General features: G+C 64.2%; 2 protein-coding genes across 2 annotated transcripts; both read left to right on the top strand.

Annotated features, from left to right (window-relative positions):
* Window positions 1-25: 25 nt before the first annotated feature.
* ZNRD2 (zinc ribbon domain containing 2) lies at window positions 26-2,572 on the top strand. Its single transcript, XM_034071815.1, has 4 exons — window positions 26-66; window positions 611-741; window positions 1,657-1,732; window positions 2,272-2,572. The coding sequence occupies exons 1-4, from the start codon at window positions 51-53 to the stop codon at window positions 2,550-2,552; spliced, it is 504 nt and encodes a 167-aa protein (XP_033927706.1). The 5' UTR covers window positions 26-50; the 3' UTR covers window positions 2,553-2,572.
* Window positions 2,573-3,213: 641 nt separating this feature from the next.
* Window positions 3,214-16,432, top strand: EHBP1L1 (EH domain binding protein 1 like 1). Its single transcript, XM_034071842.1, has 20 exons — window positions 3,214-3,332; window positions 4,799-4,856; window positions 5,418-5,513; window positions 5,617-5,670; window positions 7,347-7,537; window positions 8,274-8,407; window positions 8,680-8,757; window positions 8,837-8,943; window positions 9,959-10,107; window positions 10,850-10,898; window positions 10,998-11,181; window positions 12,239-12,331; window positions 12,416-12,531; window positions 12,657-12,711; window positions 12,808-12,833; window positions 13,471-13,591; window positions 15,161-15,260; window positions 15,348-15,421; window positions 16,132-16,246; window positions 16,328-16,432. The coding sequence occupies exons 1-20, from the start codon at window positions 3,229-3,231 to the stop codon at window positions 16,413-16,415; spliced, it is 1,992 nt and encodes a 663-aa protein (XP_033927733.1). The 5' UTR covers window positions 3,214-3,228; the 3' UTR covers window positions 16,416-16,432.
* Window positions 16,433-17,565: the final 1,133 nt, after the last annotated feature.

Raw genomic sequence — 17,565 nt, 5'->3', positions numbered from 1 at the left:
CTCCTGCGTCGTGACGTCACTTCCGGCGCGGCGCCGTCTCCTCAGCGACCATGGCGCTGAACGCGGGTGCGGGCGGCGGCGAACGAGGCTCCCCCCCTCCCCCCCCCCCGACCTTCCGGTTACCGGTTCCCCCCCCCGACCCTCCCGTTACCGGTTACACCCACCGGGACCCTCTCGTTACCGGTTCCCCCCCCCCCCGTTGTCTCCGGTAACCGTTTCCCCCTCCGTTGTCTCCGGTAACCGGTTCCCCCCCCCCGTTGTCTCCGGTAACCGGTTCCCCCCCTCCGTTGTCTCCGGTAACCGGTTTCCTCCCGTTGTCTCCGGTAACCGGTTCCCCCCCTCCGTTGTCTCCGGTAACCGGTTCTCTCCCGTTGTCCCCGGTAACCGGTTCCCTCCCGTTGTCTCCGGTAACCGGTTCCCCCCCTCCTTTGTCTCCGGTAACCGGTTCCCTCCCGTTGTCTCCGGTAACCGGTTCCCTCCCGTTGTCTCCGGTAACCGGTTCCCCCCCGTTGTCTCCAGTAACCGGTTCCCCCCCCCCGTTGTCTCCGGTAACCGGTTCCCTCCCGTTGTCTCCGGTAACCGGTTCCCCCCCGGTGTCCGTGTCCCGCAGGTGCGGAGCCGGCCCCGGCCGCGGCGGAGCTGGAGGCCCGACGGGAGCGGCAGGAGTGGGTCAGCCGCGCTATGGGGCAGCTGCTGCTGCGGGGCTACCGGATGCTCGGCCGGTGCTGCCCCCACTGCGGGGTGCGGTATGGGGTGAACGGGGGGGGCAGGGTTATGGGGTGGGAACCGAGCCTGGGGGGATGGGCTCAGGGTGTGGGGATGGGTTCGGGGCTGTGGGGATGGGTTTGGGGCTGTGGGGATGGGTTTGGGGTTACGGGGATGGGTTTGGGGCTATGGGGATGGGTTTGGGGTTACGGGGATGGGTTTGGGGCTATGGGGATGGGTTTGGGGCTATGGGGATGGGTTTGGGGCTGTGGGGATGGGGTTGGGGCTATGGGGATGGGTTTGGGGCTGTGGGGATGGGTTTGGGGCTGTGGGGATGGGGTTGGGGTTATGGGGATGGGTTTGGGGTTATGGGGATGGGTTTGGGGCTGTGGGGATGGGGTTGGGGCTGTGGGGATGGGTTTGGGGCTGTGGGGATGGGGTTGGGGTTATGGGGATGGGTTTGGGGTTACGGGGATGGGTTTGGGGCTATGGGGATGGGTTTGGGGCTGTGGGGATGGGGTTGGGGTTACGGGGATGGGTTTGGGGCTGTGGGGATGGGGTTGGGGCTGTGGGGATGGGTTTGGGGTTACGGGGATGGGTTTGGGGCTGTGGGGATGGGTTTGGGGTTATGGGGATGGGTTTGGGGCTGTGGGGATTGGTTTGGGGCTGTGGGGATGGGTTTGGGGCTATGGGGATGGGTTTGGGGTTATGGGGATGGGTTTGGGGCTGTGGGGATGGGTTTGGGGCTGTGGGGATGGGTTTGGGGCTGTGGGGATGGGTTTGGGGCTATGGGGATGGGTTTGGGGTTATGGGGATGGATTTGGGGCTGTGGGGATGGGCTTGGGGTTACGGGGATGGGTTTGGGTCTGTGGGGCTGGGTCCATGGTTATGGGGCTGCCGACGCTGTCCTGACTCCCTCCCCCCGCCCTGTGCCCCCCTTGCACCCCCCAGACCATCCTGCTGCAGGACAAGGACCAGAAGCTTCACTGTGTGACCTGCCAGGACCTGGACTGCGACGGCAGCTCCGGTGGGGCTGGGAATGGGGCTGGGAATGGGGCTGGGAATGGGGCTGAGGGGAGGAGGGATGGGAATGGGAGGCTGGGAATGGGGGGATTGGGGTGTGGGAATGAACATGGGCTGGGAATGGGGCTGAGGGGGGGAGGGATGGGAATGGGGGGATCGGGGTGCTGGGAATAGGTGTGTGGATGGAGCTGGGATTGGACATGGGATGAGAATGGGGCTGATGGGGATAGGGATGGGAATGGGAGACTGGGAATGGGGGGATTGGGGTGCTGGGAATGAGGCTGATGGGGATGGGAGGCTGAGAAAGGGGAGGTTTGGGAGCTGAGGCCGGAGCTGCAGAACAGGGCTGGGAATGGGATTGGGATGCTGGGAATGGGATTGGGATGCTGGGAATGGGATTGGGATGCTGGGAATGGGATTGGGATGCTGGGAATGCTCCGTTGGGAACAGGATCCTTTGTCCCAGTTTGAGTGTGATGGGAATGGTGCTGAGCACAAGTCCGTTATAGGGGGGGGGGGTCCTCACCTTCCCTCCCTCCCGCAGCACCGGAGCCCTCAGCCGCCTCCCCCCCGCGCCCCCCGGCTCCCCCCCGGCCCGAGCACTGCGAGGGGGCTGCAGCCGGGTTACGGGGAGCCCCCCCCGGCCCCCCCGAGGCTGTGGCATTGGCACATGCGGCTGTACTGGACAAACTGGGCTGGGCCGCACGGGAGCTGCCCCGAACCACATCCACCGAGGCCAGCACCCAGCTCTGTGCACTGGTGCGGGCCTGTGCCGAGGCACTGGGGGGGCTGCGGGCGCTCGGCCCCCCCGCCGGCCCCCCATAAACACTGAGCACTGAGGCTGACATGAGTCTGTTAATGGGGGGGTATGGGGGTGAATGGAGGGCACGGAGGGGGTTCTATAATGCTGGAAGGGGAATGTATGGCCTGGGGGGGTGTCCTATATGGGAAGTGATTGCATCTATAGTCGGGGGGGGGTGAATATAGAGCCCAGAGCAGGGAGATATGGCCCATGGGGGCAGGTATATGATGGGGGGGGGGGGGTATATGATGGGGGGGATGTATGATGGGAGTGGGATATATGATGGGGGGGATATATGATGGGGGGGAGGGATATATGATGGGGGGGTATATGATTGGGGGGGATATGATGGGGGGGATATGATGGGGGCGAGGAATATATGGTGGAGGGGTATATGATAGGGGGATATATAATGGGGAGCGCCTATGTGTACAGCAGTTACATACAGTGCCCAATGGGGCAGTATGGGCCGGGGGGGGGCGGGTCTATGGCCCTGGGGGGGGTGTGGGGGGGGAAGCTCCTCCCCCCCTGCCCCGGTTCAGTTTCCTGCCGGGCGGGGCTCGGCCGCACCCATCGCGGGGGGGTTGGGGGGGGTCGGTCCCGTTCGGTTGTACCGGAGCCGGTTCAGGGGGGGGGGGAGGGGGACCCGAACCGGGGGGGGGAGGGGGGACCCGGACCCCGGGGGGGGGAGGGGGGGTCATGGGGTCGGTGTGGAAGCGGCTGCAGCGCGCGGGGAAGTCTGCGGCTAAAGTGAAGTTTGTGGCCAACCTGGAGGAGCTGATGGTGGAGGGGGACAGGAGATGGTGAGAGACCCCTGACCCCCCCTGACCCCTGACCCCCGACCCCCACCCAACCCCCCACTGACACCCCCCAACCCCCCCTGGGCACCCCTAAACCCCAACCGGACACCAAACCCCCCAACGGGAACCCCAAACTCCCCTCGGAACCCCCAAACCCCCTCCGGACACCCCTGACACCCCCGGACCCCCCAACCGGACACCCACAACCCCCCACGGGAACCCCAAATCCCACCGGACACCCCTAAACCCCCCCCGGAACCCTCCAACCACCCCCGGGCACCCCCAACACCCCCGACCCCTCCCCCCGGAACCCCCAAATCCCCCCCGGACCCTAAACCCTCCCCCGGACCCCCCCAACCCCTCCCGGACCCCAATACTCCCCCCGACCCCCCCAAACCCCCCCCCGGAACCCCATAAACTCTTCCAAACCCCCCCCGGACCCCCCAAACCTTGCGGGACCTTCCAGAACTGCCCCCCCCATACCCCGGGGTACCCCCGACCCCCCCCCCGGTACCCCCAAACCCGAGGGATGTTCCACCCCTCCCCCCATCGGGTTTCCCCATTGGAGGGGGGTATTTTGGGGGGGGGTATTTTGGCTCCGCCCCCTCCTTCCCCTGCCCCTCCCCCCCCTCCCTCCCCCCCCCCTCCGCTTTCGTTTTGAGTTAAAAATGTCCATAAATGGGGCCGGGAAACGGCGGCTCCGGTGCTAAAAATAACCCCCCCCCTCCCCCCCCCAACGGGGGTATCCGGTTACCCCCCCCCCCCCCCCAGAGCACCCGCACCTGCCCCATGGGGGGGGGGGAAGGTTCGTGCCCCATAGGGTGCCCCCCCCCCCCCCGCCGTAGGGCGCGGCCCCATAGGCGCTGGAGCAACGTGGGGTGACTCATAGGGGGGGCAGGGCTATAGGGGGGTTGTGGGGTCTCTATAGGGCAATGGGGCTGTTATAGGGACTGGAGGGGGGCACAATATAGGGGCAGCTATGGGGCTGCAGGGGGTCAGTGAAGGGGTGCAATGAGCTTTATATAGGGGCAGCTATGGGGCTGCAGGGGGTCAGTGAAGGGGTGCAATGAGCTTTATACAGGGGCAGCTGTGGGGCTCCTATAGAGGTACAAGAAGGTCACTATATGGGGGTGCAGTGGGGTCTGTATAGGGACAACTATAGGGGTGCAAATGGGGCCAGTATTGGGGTGCAGTATAATGGTGCCATGGGGTCTCTATGGGGGCCACCATAGGGCTGCAAAGGGGTCACAATAGGGGTGCAGCTATAGGGGTGCAAAGGGGTCTCTATAGGGGCCACTATAGGGGCCGTTACGGAGCCATTACCGTTATCTATGGGGCGGCCCCACAGCCCCACCCCACACCCACGGGGCAGGAGGAGCCGCCCCACACCCTGCGGGGGGGGGGGATTGGGGGGTGCCCCATAGGACTTGGGGGTCCCCCCATCCCTGACCCCCCCCGCCCCCCCCCAGGCAGCCCGATAAGCTCACGGTGGTGTGGAGCAGGCGCAACCGGAGGGTCTGCTCCAAGGTGGGCTTCCATAGGGATCTATGGGGCTGGATGATCAGTGGGGCAGGGGCTTCCATAGGGATCTATGGGGCTGGATGATCAGTGGGGCGGGGGCTTCCATAGGGATCTATGGGGCTGGATGATCAGTGGGGTGGGGGCTTCCATAGGGATCTATGGGGCTGGATGATCAGTGGGGTGGGGGCTTCCATAGGGATTCATGGGGCTGGATGATCAGTGGGGTGGGGGCTTCCATAGGGATTCATGGGGCTGGATGATCAGTGGGGCGGGGGGAGGGGCTGTGATTGGGGTTCCTTGGGGGGGTCCATGGGGTGGGGGAATTTGTGGGTGTCTGAGGGTGGGGGTCCTTGGGGGGCCCTATGGGGGTCTGGGGGTTCTATGGGGTTCAGGGGGGTTTATGTGGGTTAAGGGGGGTCTATGGGGCGTTCAGGGGGGGTCTGTGGGTCCTCAGGGGGTCTATGGGGTATTCAGGGGGGTCTATGGGGGTTAAGGGGGGTCCATGGGTTTCTATGGGGTGTTCAGGGGTTTGGGGTGTGTGGGGCCGGGCTCTGACAGGGGGTGCAGCCCCACAGTTGGCAGCCGGGCATCGAGAACCCCTATCGGGGGCTGGTGGTGTGGGTGCTGCCCGAGAGCATCGAGGTGGTCGTGACCCTCTACCGGGTGCGTGCCCCCCCCGTGACCCCCGTCTGGGGTCCCCCCCCCGTGACCCCCCCTCTGGGGTCCCCCCCGTGTCCCCCCCCCCCTCACCGTGTGCCCCCCCCAGGACCCCCACGCCACCACCTATGATAAGAAGGAATGGAGTTTCCTCATTGAGAACGTGAGTCCCTATGGGGGGGACGCGGGGGGGGGGGGGGGGGGGGGTCCTTGGGGGCTCCCCTGAGGGATGGGGGGGGCCCATAATAGAGAAGGGACCCGTGGGGGGGGACTGGGGTCCTGCGGGAGATGGGGATCCCCTGGTGATGGGGTCTTGATGGGGGTCCTCTATTAGGGATCCTCTGGGGCACTTGGGGGTCCCATGGGAGATGGGGTCCTATTGGGGGTCCCTCATTGTGGGTCCTATTGGGGGTCCCCTGTTGGTGTCCAGGGGGTGATGGGGTCCTGTTGAGGGTCCCCCATTGGGGGTCACCTATTGGGGTCCCCTGTGTGATGGGGTCCTGTTGAGGGTCCCTCATTGCGGCTCATATTGGGGGTCCCCTGTTGGTGTCCAATGGGTGATGGGGTCCTGCTGGGGGTCCCCCATTGGGGGTCCCCTGTTGGGGTGCCCGGGGTGGTGGGGTGGGGTCCTATTGAGGGTCCCCCATTGTGGCTCCTATTGGTGTCCCCTGGGTGATGGGGTCCTATTGGGGTCCCCCATTGTGGCTCCCCCATTGCAGCTCCCATTGGGGTTCCCCGATAGGGGCTTCCCCATTGGCTCCCATTGGGGTCCCCATTGTGAGTCCCTATTGGCTCCCATTGGGGTCCCCATCGGCTCCCATTGGTGTCCCCATTGTGGGTCCCCTGTAGGGTCTCCCCCACTGTCTCCCATTGTGTCCCCATTGTCTCCCATTGTGTCCCCATTGTCTCCCATTGGGGTCCCCATTGTCTCCCATTGTGTCCCCATTGGCTCCCATTGGTGTCCCCATTGTGGGTCCCCTGTAGGGTCTCCCCCACTGTCTCCCATTGTGTCCCCATTGGCTCCCATTGTGTCCCCATTGGCTCCCATTGTGTCCCCATTGTCTCTCATTGGTGTCCCCATTGTCTCCCATTGTGTCCCCATCGTCTCCCATTGGGGTCCCCATTGTCTCCCATTGTGTCCCCATCGTCTCCCATTGTGTCCCCATTGTCTCCCATTGTGGGTCCCCATTGTCTCCCATGGTGTCCCCATTGTCTCCCATGGTGTCCCCATTGTCTCCCATTGTGTCCCCATTGTCTCCCATTGTGGTCCCCACTGTCTCTCATTGGTGTCCCCATTGTCTCCCATTGTGTCCCCATCGTCTCCCATTGTGTCCCCATTGTCTCCCATTGTGTCCCCACTGTCTCCCATTGTGTCCCCATTGTCTCCCATTGTGTCCCCACTGTCTCCCATTGTGTCCCCATCGTCTCCCATTGTGTCCCCATTGTCTCCCATTGTCTCCCATTGTGTCCCCACTGTCTCCCATTGTGTCCCCATTGTCTCCCATTGTGTCCCCATCGTCTCCCATTGTGTCCCCATTGTCTCCCATTGTGTCCCCACTGTCTCCCATTGTGTCCCCATCGTCTCCCATTGTGTCCCCATTGTCTCCCATTGTCTCCCATTGTGTCCCCACTGTCTCCCATTGTGTCCCCATCGTCTCCCATTGTGTCCCCATCGTCTCCCATTGTGTCCCCATTGTCTCCCATTGTCTCCCATTGTGTCCCCACTGTCTCCCATTGTGTCCCCATTGTCTCCCATTGTGTCCCCATTGTCTCCCATTGTGTCCCCACTGTCTCCCATTGTGTCCCCATTGGCTCCCATTGGTGTCCCCGTTGTCCCAGGAGCGCCGCGGCCGCCGCTCGGTGCTGGCGGAGGCTCCGTTGGACCTGGGCCGCTTGGGGGGGGCTGCGGCGGCCGCGGGGGGGGGTCCCCTGGCTCTGTCCCTGCCCCTGCGCCCCCGCTCCCGTCGGGTGGTAGCGGCCAGTCTGCGCCTGCGTGTGAGCGCCTGTGTCCTGCGGGAGGGGCACCCCACGTGAGCAGCACCGGGGGGGGGGGGATCGGGGGGGGGGGGGCATGGGGGGGGGGGTTTGGGGCATGCGCAGGTGGGGGTGATCCCAGGGGGTCTGGGGGATGTGAGGGACCCATTGGGGACATGGGGGGGGTGTTGGGGGTGTCGTGATGGGGATTTGGGGGTCAAAGGGGGGGTTGGGATGGGGGGGGGACACTGGGGTTAGGGGGGGGGGGTTGGTGTGGGGGAGGGGACCCATGGGTGCTGCAGAGGGTGGGAGTGGAGGGGGCATGTGGGATGAGGTGTGTGCCATGGGTGTCATGTGGGTGTCACGTGTGTGTCACATGTGTGTGCCATGGGTGTCATGTGGGTGTCACGTGTGTGCCGTGTGTGTCACATGTGTGTGCCATGGGTATAACATGTGTGCCATGGGTGTCCCGTGTGTGTCACATGTGTGTGCCATGTGTGTCACATGTGTGTGCCATGGGTGTCACGTGTGTGCCATGGGTGTCACATGTGTATGTCACATGCGTGTGCCATGTGTGTCACATGTGTGTGCCATGGGTGTCACGTGTGTGTGTCACATGTGTGTGCCATGTGTGTCACATGTGTGTGCCATGGGTGTCACGTGTGTGCCATGGGTGTCACATGTGTGTGTCACATGAGTGTCCCATGTATGTCCCAAGGGTGTGCCATGTGTGTCACGTGTGTCATGTGTCACGTGTGTCACGTGACTGTCCCATGTGTGTCCCACGTGCAGGGATGAGGACATGCAGAGTGTCGCCAGCCTCCTGAGCCGCCCTGGGGACGTGGCTGATCTGGGGGACTTCGAGAGTGACCCCGAGGAGGAGGAGGAGCCTCGAGGGGGGCCCCCCCCCGCCCCAGCCCCCCGAGGTGGCCACATCGCCCCCCCCCACCCCCATCACCCCCCTGTTGCCCCTCCATCACCCCCCCATCATCTCCCCATCACCTCCAATTGCCCCTCCGTCACCTCCCCATCCCCTCTCCATTACCCCCAACTGCCCCTCTCTCACCCCCATCACCTCCCCATCACCCCCCAATTGCCCCTCCATCTCCCCCCCATCACCCCCCCATTGCCCTCCTATCACCATTACCCCCCCACTGCTGGGGGGGTGCCCTGACCCCCCCCCCCCCCCATACCCCAGAGTCCCCCCGGGAGCTGCAGGCGCTGCCTGAGGAGGAGGAGGTGGAGGAAGAGCCCAAGGGTCCCCCCCCGGGCACAGGTGGGTTTTGGGGGCCGGGGGGGGGGGGATCAGGACTCTCAGCCCCCCCCCAAGTGTCCCTGACCTGGGTCTCCTGCAGGCCCCCCCATACAGGAGGGTGATTGTGGGGATCCCCCCACACTGGGGGTACAAAGGGACCCCCCCGGCCCTGGGGGTGAACAACCCCCACCCCAAGAGATGGAAGTGGTGAGTGGGGCTGGGGGGGTTGGGACTCCCATGGGGGGGAGGAAAGGGGGTCTGGGGTCACCTTGGGGGGATTGGGGTCCTCTATGGACTGGAGCAGGGGTTCAGTGACTGAGTGAATGGGGGGGGATCCCCTATGATCTGGGGGGGTCACCATTGCGGGGGGGTGTTGGGGAACCCATCCTTGCTGGGGGGTCCCATAGGGGCTGGGGTCACCCCACGCACCCATCCTTGCTGTGGGGGGGGGGTCCCATAGGGGCTGGGGTCACCCCACGCACCCATCCCTGCTGTGGGGGGGGGTCCCATAGGGGCTGGGGTCACCCCATGCACCCATCCTTGCTTTGGGGGGTTCCATGGGGCTGGGCTCGCTCCCATCCCTGCTGTGGGGGGGTTCCCATAGGGGTTGGGGTCACCCCATGCACCCATCCTTGCTTTGGAGGGGGGTCCCATAGGGGCTGGGGTCACCCCACGCACCCATCCCTGCTGTGGGGGGGGGTCCCATAGGGGCTGGGGTCACCCCATGCACCCATCCTTGCTTTGGGGGGTTCCATGGGGCTGGGCTCGCTCCCATCCCTGCTGTGGGGGGGTTCCCATAGGGGTTGGGGTCACCCCATGCACCCATCCTTGCTGTGGGGGGGGGTCCCATAGGGGCTGGGGTCACCCCCATCCCTGCTGTGTGGGGCTCCCATGGGGGTTGGGGTCACCCCATGCACCCATCCTTGCTGTGGGGGGGGGTCCCATAGGGGCTGGGGTCACCCCCATCCCTGCTGTGTGGGGCTCCCATGGGGGTTGGGGTCACCCCATGCACCCATCCTTGCTGTGGGGGGGGGGTCCCATAGGGGCTGGGGTCACCCCCATCCCTGCTGTGGAGGGGGGTCCCATAGGGGTTGGGGTCACCCCATGCACCCATCCTTGCTTTGGGGGGGGGGGTCCCATAAGGGGCTGGGGTCTCCCCATCCTTACTGGGGTGCTCCCATGGTGCTGTGGGGGGGTCCCTGCCCCCCTCTGACGCCCGCAGCCCCCCCCCGGGGGCAGCGCTCTGCTGCTGCGCTGGTGCCAGGCGGCCACGAGCGGGTACCGAGGGGTGAGAGTCACCAACTTCAGCACCTCCTGGCGCAGCGGCCTCGCGTTCTGTGCCCTGCTGCACCGGCACCGGCCGAGGCTCCTGTGAGCTGGGGGGGTATGGGGGGGGATATGGGGGGATATAGGGGGGTATGGGGGAGATATGGGGGTGTATGGGGTGTATGGGTGGGATATGGGGGGAATGGGGTGTATGGGGGGAATGGGGGGGATATGGGGGGGATATGGGGATATGGGGGGGATTTGTGTTTATGGGTATATGGGGGGGATATGGGCGGATATAGGGGGATATGAGGGTATGGGGGGGTATGGGGATATGGGGGAGATATGGGGGTGTATGGGGGCATATGGGTGGGATATGGGGATATGGGGGGAATGGGGTGTATGGGGGGAATGGGGGGGATATGGGGATATGGGGGGGATTTGTGTTTCTGGGTATATGGGGGGGATATGGGGGGATATAGGTGGGATATGGGGATAAGGGGGGGACATGGGAGGGTATGGGGGGGATATGGGTGGGATATGGGGATTTGGGGGGGGATATAGGGGGTATGGCAGGGATATGGGAGGGGGTGGGGGGTATATGAGGGGATAATTGGGGGATATGGGGGGATAATAGGCGGATATGGGAGGGATATGGGGGGATAATAGGGGGATATGGGGGGATATAGGGGGGGGATATGTAGGGGCATGGGGGTATATGGGGGGGGGGTCCAGAATGGGGCATCCTGGGGACCCCAGGATGGGATGGGGACATGGAGGGAGATGGGGAGGGGGTAACCCTGGGGGGACCCCAAAGGACCCAAGCTCCCCCATCCTCCCCCCACAGTGACTACGAGTCTCTGGATCCCCTCGACATCAGGGGCAACAACAAACTGGTGCGTTGGGGGGGGGGGGGGGGGGTTGGGGTGCGGGGGGGGGGTCCCCGGTACCGGGGTCCCCTCCATCCCCATTGTGTTCCCCCCCCCCCCCCCCAGGCCTTCGATGCCTTCTCTGCCCTGGGGGTGCCGCGGCTGTTGGACCCCTCGGATCTGGTGCTGCCGCCGGTGCCTGACCGCCTGGCGGTGATGACTTACCTGAGCCAGGTGCGGGCCCGGCTGCAGGACACCCCCCCTGGGGAGGGGGGGGCCCCCATGGGCACCCCCGGACACACAGCTCGGTGCCACTGAGGGGGAGCCCCCATTGACAGCCATGGAGCCACAGCCTGGTGATGGCCATAGGGAAACCCCATTGACAGCCCCAGACCCACAGCCTGGTGATGGCCATAGGGAAACCCCATTGACAGCCATGGAGCCACAGCCTGGTGATGGCCATAGGGAAACCCCATTGACAGCCATGGAGCCACAGCCTGGTGATGGCCATAGGGAAACCCCATTGACAGCCATGGAGCCACAGCCTGGTGATGGCCATAGGGAAACCCCATTGACAGCCATGGAGCCACAGCCTGGTGATGGCCATAGGGAAACCCCATTGACAGCCATGGAGCCACAGCCTGGTGATGGCCATAGGGAAACCCCATTGACAGCCCCAGACCCACAGCCTGATGCCCTTAAGGGGGAGCCCCCATTGACACCCCCAATCCCACAGCCTGGCAATGGCCATAGGGAAACCCCATTGACAGCCATGGAGCCACAGCCTGGTGATGGCCATAGGGAAACACCATTGACACCCTCAGTCCCACAGCCTGACTCCATTAAGGGGGAGCCCCCATTGACAGCCCTGGAGCCACAGCCTGGCAATGGCCAAGGGGAACCCCCATCAACACCCCCAAACCCACAGCCTGATGCCCTTAAGGGGGAGCCCCCATTGACACCCCCAATCCCACAGCCTGATGCCCTTAAGGGGGAACCCCCATTGACACCCCCAGTCCCACAGCCTGATGCCCTTAAGGGGGAACCCCCATTGGCACCCCCAGCCCCACAGCTTGACTCCCTTACAGGGGAACCCCCATTGACAGCCCCAGAGCCTGGCACTGACCAGGGGGGCCCCTCTCCTGTACCCCCAGACCCCCAGCTCATCACCCCCGAGGGGGTGCACCCCCCAGAACCCCATCTTGATTCTGTCGGGGGGGGAGCCCCATTGCCACCCTCAGACCCCCAGCTCAGCACCGCTGAGGGGGCCCCCCCATCAGACCCCCACCTTGGCTCCATTGATGGGGGTGCCCCAGGGCCCCCCCCCACCCCCCAACTCAGCATCACCGAGGAGGGGTCCCCCTCAGATGGTTCCATTGAGGGGGGGCCCTCCCAGACCCCCCCGGACCCCCCACTTGGCCCCGGCCATGGGGGACCCGCTCCGGACCCCAAGGACGCAGGTTCCGCCCCCCCCCCGCCGGTGCTGGTGCCCCCCCCACGGCTGCACCGCCCGGGGGGGGGAGGGAAGAGCCCCCCCCCCCCAGGAGCCCCCCCCGCGCCCCCCCCCCGCACCAAAAGCTTCTCCCATCTGCGGGATGCGGACCTGGTGAGGAGGCGGCGCCAGGAGCGGCGCGGGGACCCCCCCCGGGCCCCCCCCATGGTGAGACCCCCCCCCCCCGCGGACCCTCCTGGGGGGGCTGTTATTGTAGGGGATACCATAATCCCCCCCCCCCCGCAGTTACTGCCCCCCCCATGGGCTCCTGACCCCCCCCCCCCTCTCCTCAGGGTGATGGGGACACCGGGACCCCTCCCGCGGCCCCACCAGCCCGGCCCCAACCCGGTGAGTGGGGGGGAAACACGGGGGGGGGGGCACTGCCTCGTGCCCACCATGTCTTGACCCCCCCTTTTGTGTGTCACCCCCTGACCCCCCCTACAGAGACCCCAGCAGAGGAGGAGACACCGGTAAGGGGGGGACAGGGAGGGGGCAAGGGGGGGACGTGGGGTGGGATGGGGTGAGGGGACACCGGGTCCGTGTCCATGGGGATACCAGATCTGTGTCCATGGGGACAATGGGGACACCAGATCCGTGTCTATGGTGACAATGGGGATACCAGCTCTGTGCCCATGTGGACACCGGCTCCATGCCCGTGGGGACACTGGGTCCGTGTCCATGGGGATACCGGATCTGTGCCCATGGAGACAATGGGAACACCGGCTCCATGCCCATGTGGTCACCGGCTCCATGTCCATGTGGTCACCGGCTCCATGCCCATGGGGACACTGGGTCCATGTCCATGTGGACACCGGCTACATGTCCATGTGGACACTGGGTCCGTGTCCATGGGGATACCGGCTCCATGCCCATGGGGACACCGGGTCCGTGTCCATGTGGACACCGGCTACATGTCCATGTGGACACTGGGTCCGTGTCCATGGGGATACCGGATCTGTGCCCATGGAGACAATGGGAACACCGGCTCCATGCCCATGTGGTCACCGGCTCCATGTCCATGTGGTCACCGGCTCCATGTCTATGGGACAATGTGGTCACCGGCTCCATGTCCATGTGGTCACCGGCTCCATGTCCCCCCGGTGGCAGCGCCTGCGTGACACCAGCCAGTTCGTGGTGGCCGAGCTGGAGGCGCTGGAGCGGGAGCAGGAGCGCGTGGACAAGGTGGCCGTGAGCCTGGAGCGGGAGCTGCGCGGCCTCATGGAGTCGGGTATGGGGACATGGGGCTGACCCCCGGCAAGGGACATGGAGGGGGCACAGGCACCGGTGGGGGCTGCTGAGAGCGGTCCCGTGTCCCCCTCCTGTCCCCCTGTGTCCCCTTGTCCCCATCCCTCTGTATGTCCTGTCCCTACACACCCCATGTCCCCATTTATCCACATATCCCTCATGTCCCCATGTTCACCCATGTCCCCATATACCCGTGTCCTCCATGTCCCCTCATGACCCCCAATGTCTCCATATTCCCCATGTTCCCCATGTTCATTCATGTGCCCATGTCCATTCATGTCCCCATATCCCCGTGCTCATTTATGCCCCCTTATCCCTGTGTCCACTCATGTCCCCGTGTTCATTCATGTCCCTATGTCCCTCATGTCCCATGTTCATTCATCCCCCCTGTGTCCCCATGCTCCTTCATATCCCTATATTCCCCATGTCTCTTGTTCATTCATGTTCCCCATGTCCATTCACGTCCCCATGTCCATTCACGTCCCCATGTCCATTCACATCCCGGTGTCCGTTCACATCCCGTGTCCATTCCCACCCCATGTCCATTCCCACCCCATGTCCATTCCCACCCCATGTCCATTCCCACCCCATTTCCATTCCCACCCCATTTCCATTCCCACCCCATGTCCATTCCCATCCCCATGTCCATTCCCACCCCGTGTCCATTCCCACCCCATGTCCATTCCCACCCCGTGTCCATTCCCATCCCATGTCCATTCCCACCCCATGTGCATTCCCATCCCCGTGTCCATTCCCATCCCCGTGTCCATTCCCATCCCCATGTCCATTCCCATCCCGTGTCCATTCCCACCCCATGTCCATTCCCACCCCGTGTCCATTCCCATCCCCGTGTCCATTCCCACCCCATGTCCATTCCCATCCCCGTGTCCATTCCCACCCCATGTCCATTCCCATCCCGTGTCCATTCCCACCCCATGTCCATTCCCATCCCCATGTCCATTCCCACCCCATTTCCATTCCCACCCCATGTCCATTCCCATCCCCATGTCCATTCCCATCCCATGTCCATTCCCATCCCCGTGTCCATTCCCATCCCCATATCCATTCCCATCCCCATATCCATTCCCACCCCATGTCCATTCCCATCCCCATGTCCATTCCCACCCCATGTCCATTCCCATCCCCATGTCCATTCCCACCCCATTTCCATTCCCACCCCATGTCCATTCCCATCCCCATGTCCATTCCCATCCCATGTCCATTCCCATCCCCATGTCCATTCCCATCCCCATGTCCATTCCCACCCCATTTCCATTCCCACCCCATGTCCATTCCCATCCCCATGTCCATTCCCATCCCATGTCCATTCCCATCCCCGTGTCCATTCCCATCCCCATATCCATTCCCATCCCCGTGTCCATTCCCATCCCCGTGTCCATTCCCACCCCATGTCCATTCCCACCCCATGTCCATTCCCATCCCCATGTCCATTCCCATCCCCATATCCATTCCCATCCCATGTCCATTCCCACCCCATGTCCATTCCCACCCCATGTCCATTCCCACCCCATGCCCCCCCCGGTGCCCCCAGGCTCAGACCGGTGCCGTGAGGAGCAGCTCATCCAGGCCTGGTTCTCACTGGTGAACCACAAGAACTCTCTGCTGCGGCGCCAGGACCAGCTCCAGCTGCTGTGAGCGCACACGGGGGGGGGGGTCCTGGCCGGGCTGGGGGGGGCACAGCCCCGGGACCCCCCCGTGTGAGTGTGTGACCCCCCCAGGGCAGAGGAGCAGGACCTGGAGCGTCAGTTCGAGCTGCTGAGCAGGGAGCTGCGGGCGATGCTGGCAATGGAGGGTGGGCATGGGGGGGAATGGGGATGGGGGGGGCACATGGGGGGTATGGGGATGGGGGGGGCACATGGGGGGTATGGGGATGGGGGGGGCACATGGAGACGTGGGATGTGAGGGGGCATGGGGGGACATGGGGACATGGGGGGACAAGGGGGGTATGGGGACGGGGGGGCACATGGGGGTATGGGGACGGGGGGGCACAGGGATGTGGGATGTGAGGGGGTGCAGGGGGGAATGGGGGGACAAGGGGGGTATGGGGAGCTGTGGGGGGGCACATGGGGACGTGGGATGTGAGGGGGCACGTGGGGGGCATGGGGAAGGGGAGGCACATGGGGACGTGGGATGTGAGGGGGCGCAGGGGGGTATGGGGGGACAAGGGGGGTATGGGGAGCTGTGGGGGGGACACGGGGGACACGGAACCCCTGGGCTGGGGACACAGCAGGGCTGGGAACCCCCTGGTTTGGGTTTTGCCCCCCCCAGCCATGAGGAGCCCTCTGCTCTAGGGAGGGGCCAGTTTTGGGGTCCCCAAGGCAGGGGTACCCCATGCTGAACTCTGTGACCCCCAGCCTTGGGGCAACCTGGTTTTGGGCCCCCCCATTGCTTTGGGTCCTTCCTATTGCTTTGGGGCCCCCCCATTGCTTTGCCCCCCCCATTGCTTTGGGGCCCCATTGCTTTGTGCTTCCCCCATTGTTCCCCCCCCATTGTGCCCCCCAGAGGGTCTGAAGCCCCCAGCTCAGCGCCAGCGGGAGCAGCTGCTGCTGGATGAACTGGTGGCACTGGTGAACCGGAGGGATCAGCTCGTGCGGGACCTGGACTGGCGCGAGCGGACGTGAGAGGGGACCGGGGGGGGTCCCGGTGGGTCCGACCCCCCCCCCCAACCCCCCCTGACCCCTTCCCTGTATCCCCATAGGGCACAGGAGGAGGATGCTCGCCTGGAGCGAGGCCTGGACCAGCGGCGCCGCAGCCTGGCCCGCAGGGACACCTGCAGCATCACATGAGGGGGACCCCCCCCGGGTGACCCCCCCCCCCCACCGGGGTGACCCCCACCCCCCCCACCGGGGTGACCCCCACCCCCCCCCCCCCCCGGCAGCAATAAAGATTTGATGTGTGGATATGGATGGGGGCTATGGGCTGAGGCTATAGGGGACTGTTAAGGGATGGAGGCTATAGGATGGATGTAGTTGATGGGAGGCTATAGGAGATGGGGTCTATAGGGGAACTATAAGGGATGGGGCTACAAGGGATGGGGGTTATAGCAGATGGGAGCATAGGGAATGGGGGGCTATAGGGTATGGATTTATAAGGGATGGGGCTATAGGGGATGGGGCTTTATGGGGTGGGGGCTATATGGGGTGAGGACTATAAGGGATGCGGGGCTATAGGAGATGGGGCTATAGGGGATGAGGGCTCTAAGGTTCCATCTCTCCCACCCTTGCAGCTGAGGCTGAGGAGGCCAAAGGCTTTATTGGGGGGGGGGTATCCCCAACGTGGCCCCTCCCGGGGGGGCTCCAGTGTTACGGGGGGGGGACACGGGGGTTGTCACAGCTTTGGTTTCACAGTTAGTGGGGGGCAGGGGGAGGTGAGCGTGCAATAGGTGAGTGTGCATGGGGGGGTGTGAATGGGGTGTGTGTGAATGGGGTGTGTGTGAATGGGGTGTGTGTGAATGGGGTGTGTGTGAATGGGTGTGCATAGGGTCTGTGTGAATGGGGTGTGTGTGAATGGGGTGTGCATAGGGTGTGTGTGAATGGGGTGTGTGTGAATGGGTGTGCATAGGGTGTGTGTGAATGGGGTGTGTGTGAATGGGTGTGCATAGGGTGTGTGTGAATGGGGTGTGCATAGGGTGTGTGTGAATGGGGTGTGTGTGAATGGGGTGTGCATAGGGTGTGTGTGAATGGGGTGTGTGTGAATGGGTGTGCATAGGGTGTGTGTGAATGGGGTGTGCATAGGGTGTGTGTGAATGGGGTGTGTGTGAATGGGGTGTGCATAGGGTGTGTGTGAATGGGGTGTGTGTGAATGGGGTGTGCATAGGGTCTGTGTGAATGGGGTGTGCATAGGGTCTGTGTGAATGGGGTGTGTGTGAATGGGTGTGCATAGGGTCTGTGTGAATGGGGTGTGTGTGAATGGGGTGTGTGTGAATGGGGTGCGCAT

Source organism: Melopsittacus undulatus, chromosome 22 (genome assembly GCF_012275295.1).
Source record: "Melopsittacus undulatus isolate bMelUnd1 chromosome 22, bMelUnd1.mat.Z, whole genome shotgun sequence".
Classification (NCBI taxonomy): Eukaryota; Metazoa; Chordata; class Aves; order Psittaciformes; family Psittaculidae; genus Melopsittacus; species Melopsittacus undulatus.
The sequence above is the reverse complement of the archived record's forward strand: the minus strand, read 5'-3'. Positions and strand labels throughout refer to the sequence as shown.

What these genes read in the sequence shown, in the direction of transcription:
- ZNRD2 (XM_034071815.1), top strand. An exon ending in GGTGCTGCCCCCACTGCGGG is followed by an intron (nt 742 to 1,656) that starts GTGCGGTATGGG and finishes TGCACCCCCCAG; the next exon opens with ACCATCCTGCTGCAGGACAA. An exon ending in GGACTGCGACGGCAGCTCCG is followed by an intron (nt 1,733 to 2,271) that starts GTGGGGCTGGGA and finishes TCCCTCCCGCAG; the next exon opens with CACCGGAGCCCTCAGCCGCC.
- EHBP1L1 (XM_034071842.1), top strand. Translation starts at nt 3,229, where the DNA reads ATGGGGTCGGTGTGGAAGCGGCTGCAGCGCGCGGGGAAGTCTGCGGCT. An exon ending in CGGCACCGGCCGAGGCTCCT is followed by an intron (nt 10,108 to 10,849) that starts GTGAGCTGGGGG and finishes CTCCCCCCACAG; the next exon opens with TGACTACGAGTCTCTGGATC. An exon ending in GCGCGGCCTCATGGAGTCGG is followed by an intron (nt 13,592 to 15,160) that starts GTATGGGGACAT and finishes CGGTGCCCCCAG; the next exon opens with GCTCAGACCGGTGCCGTGAG.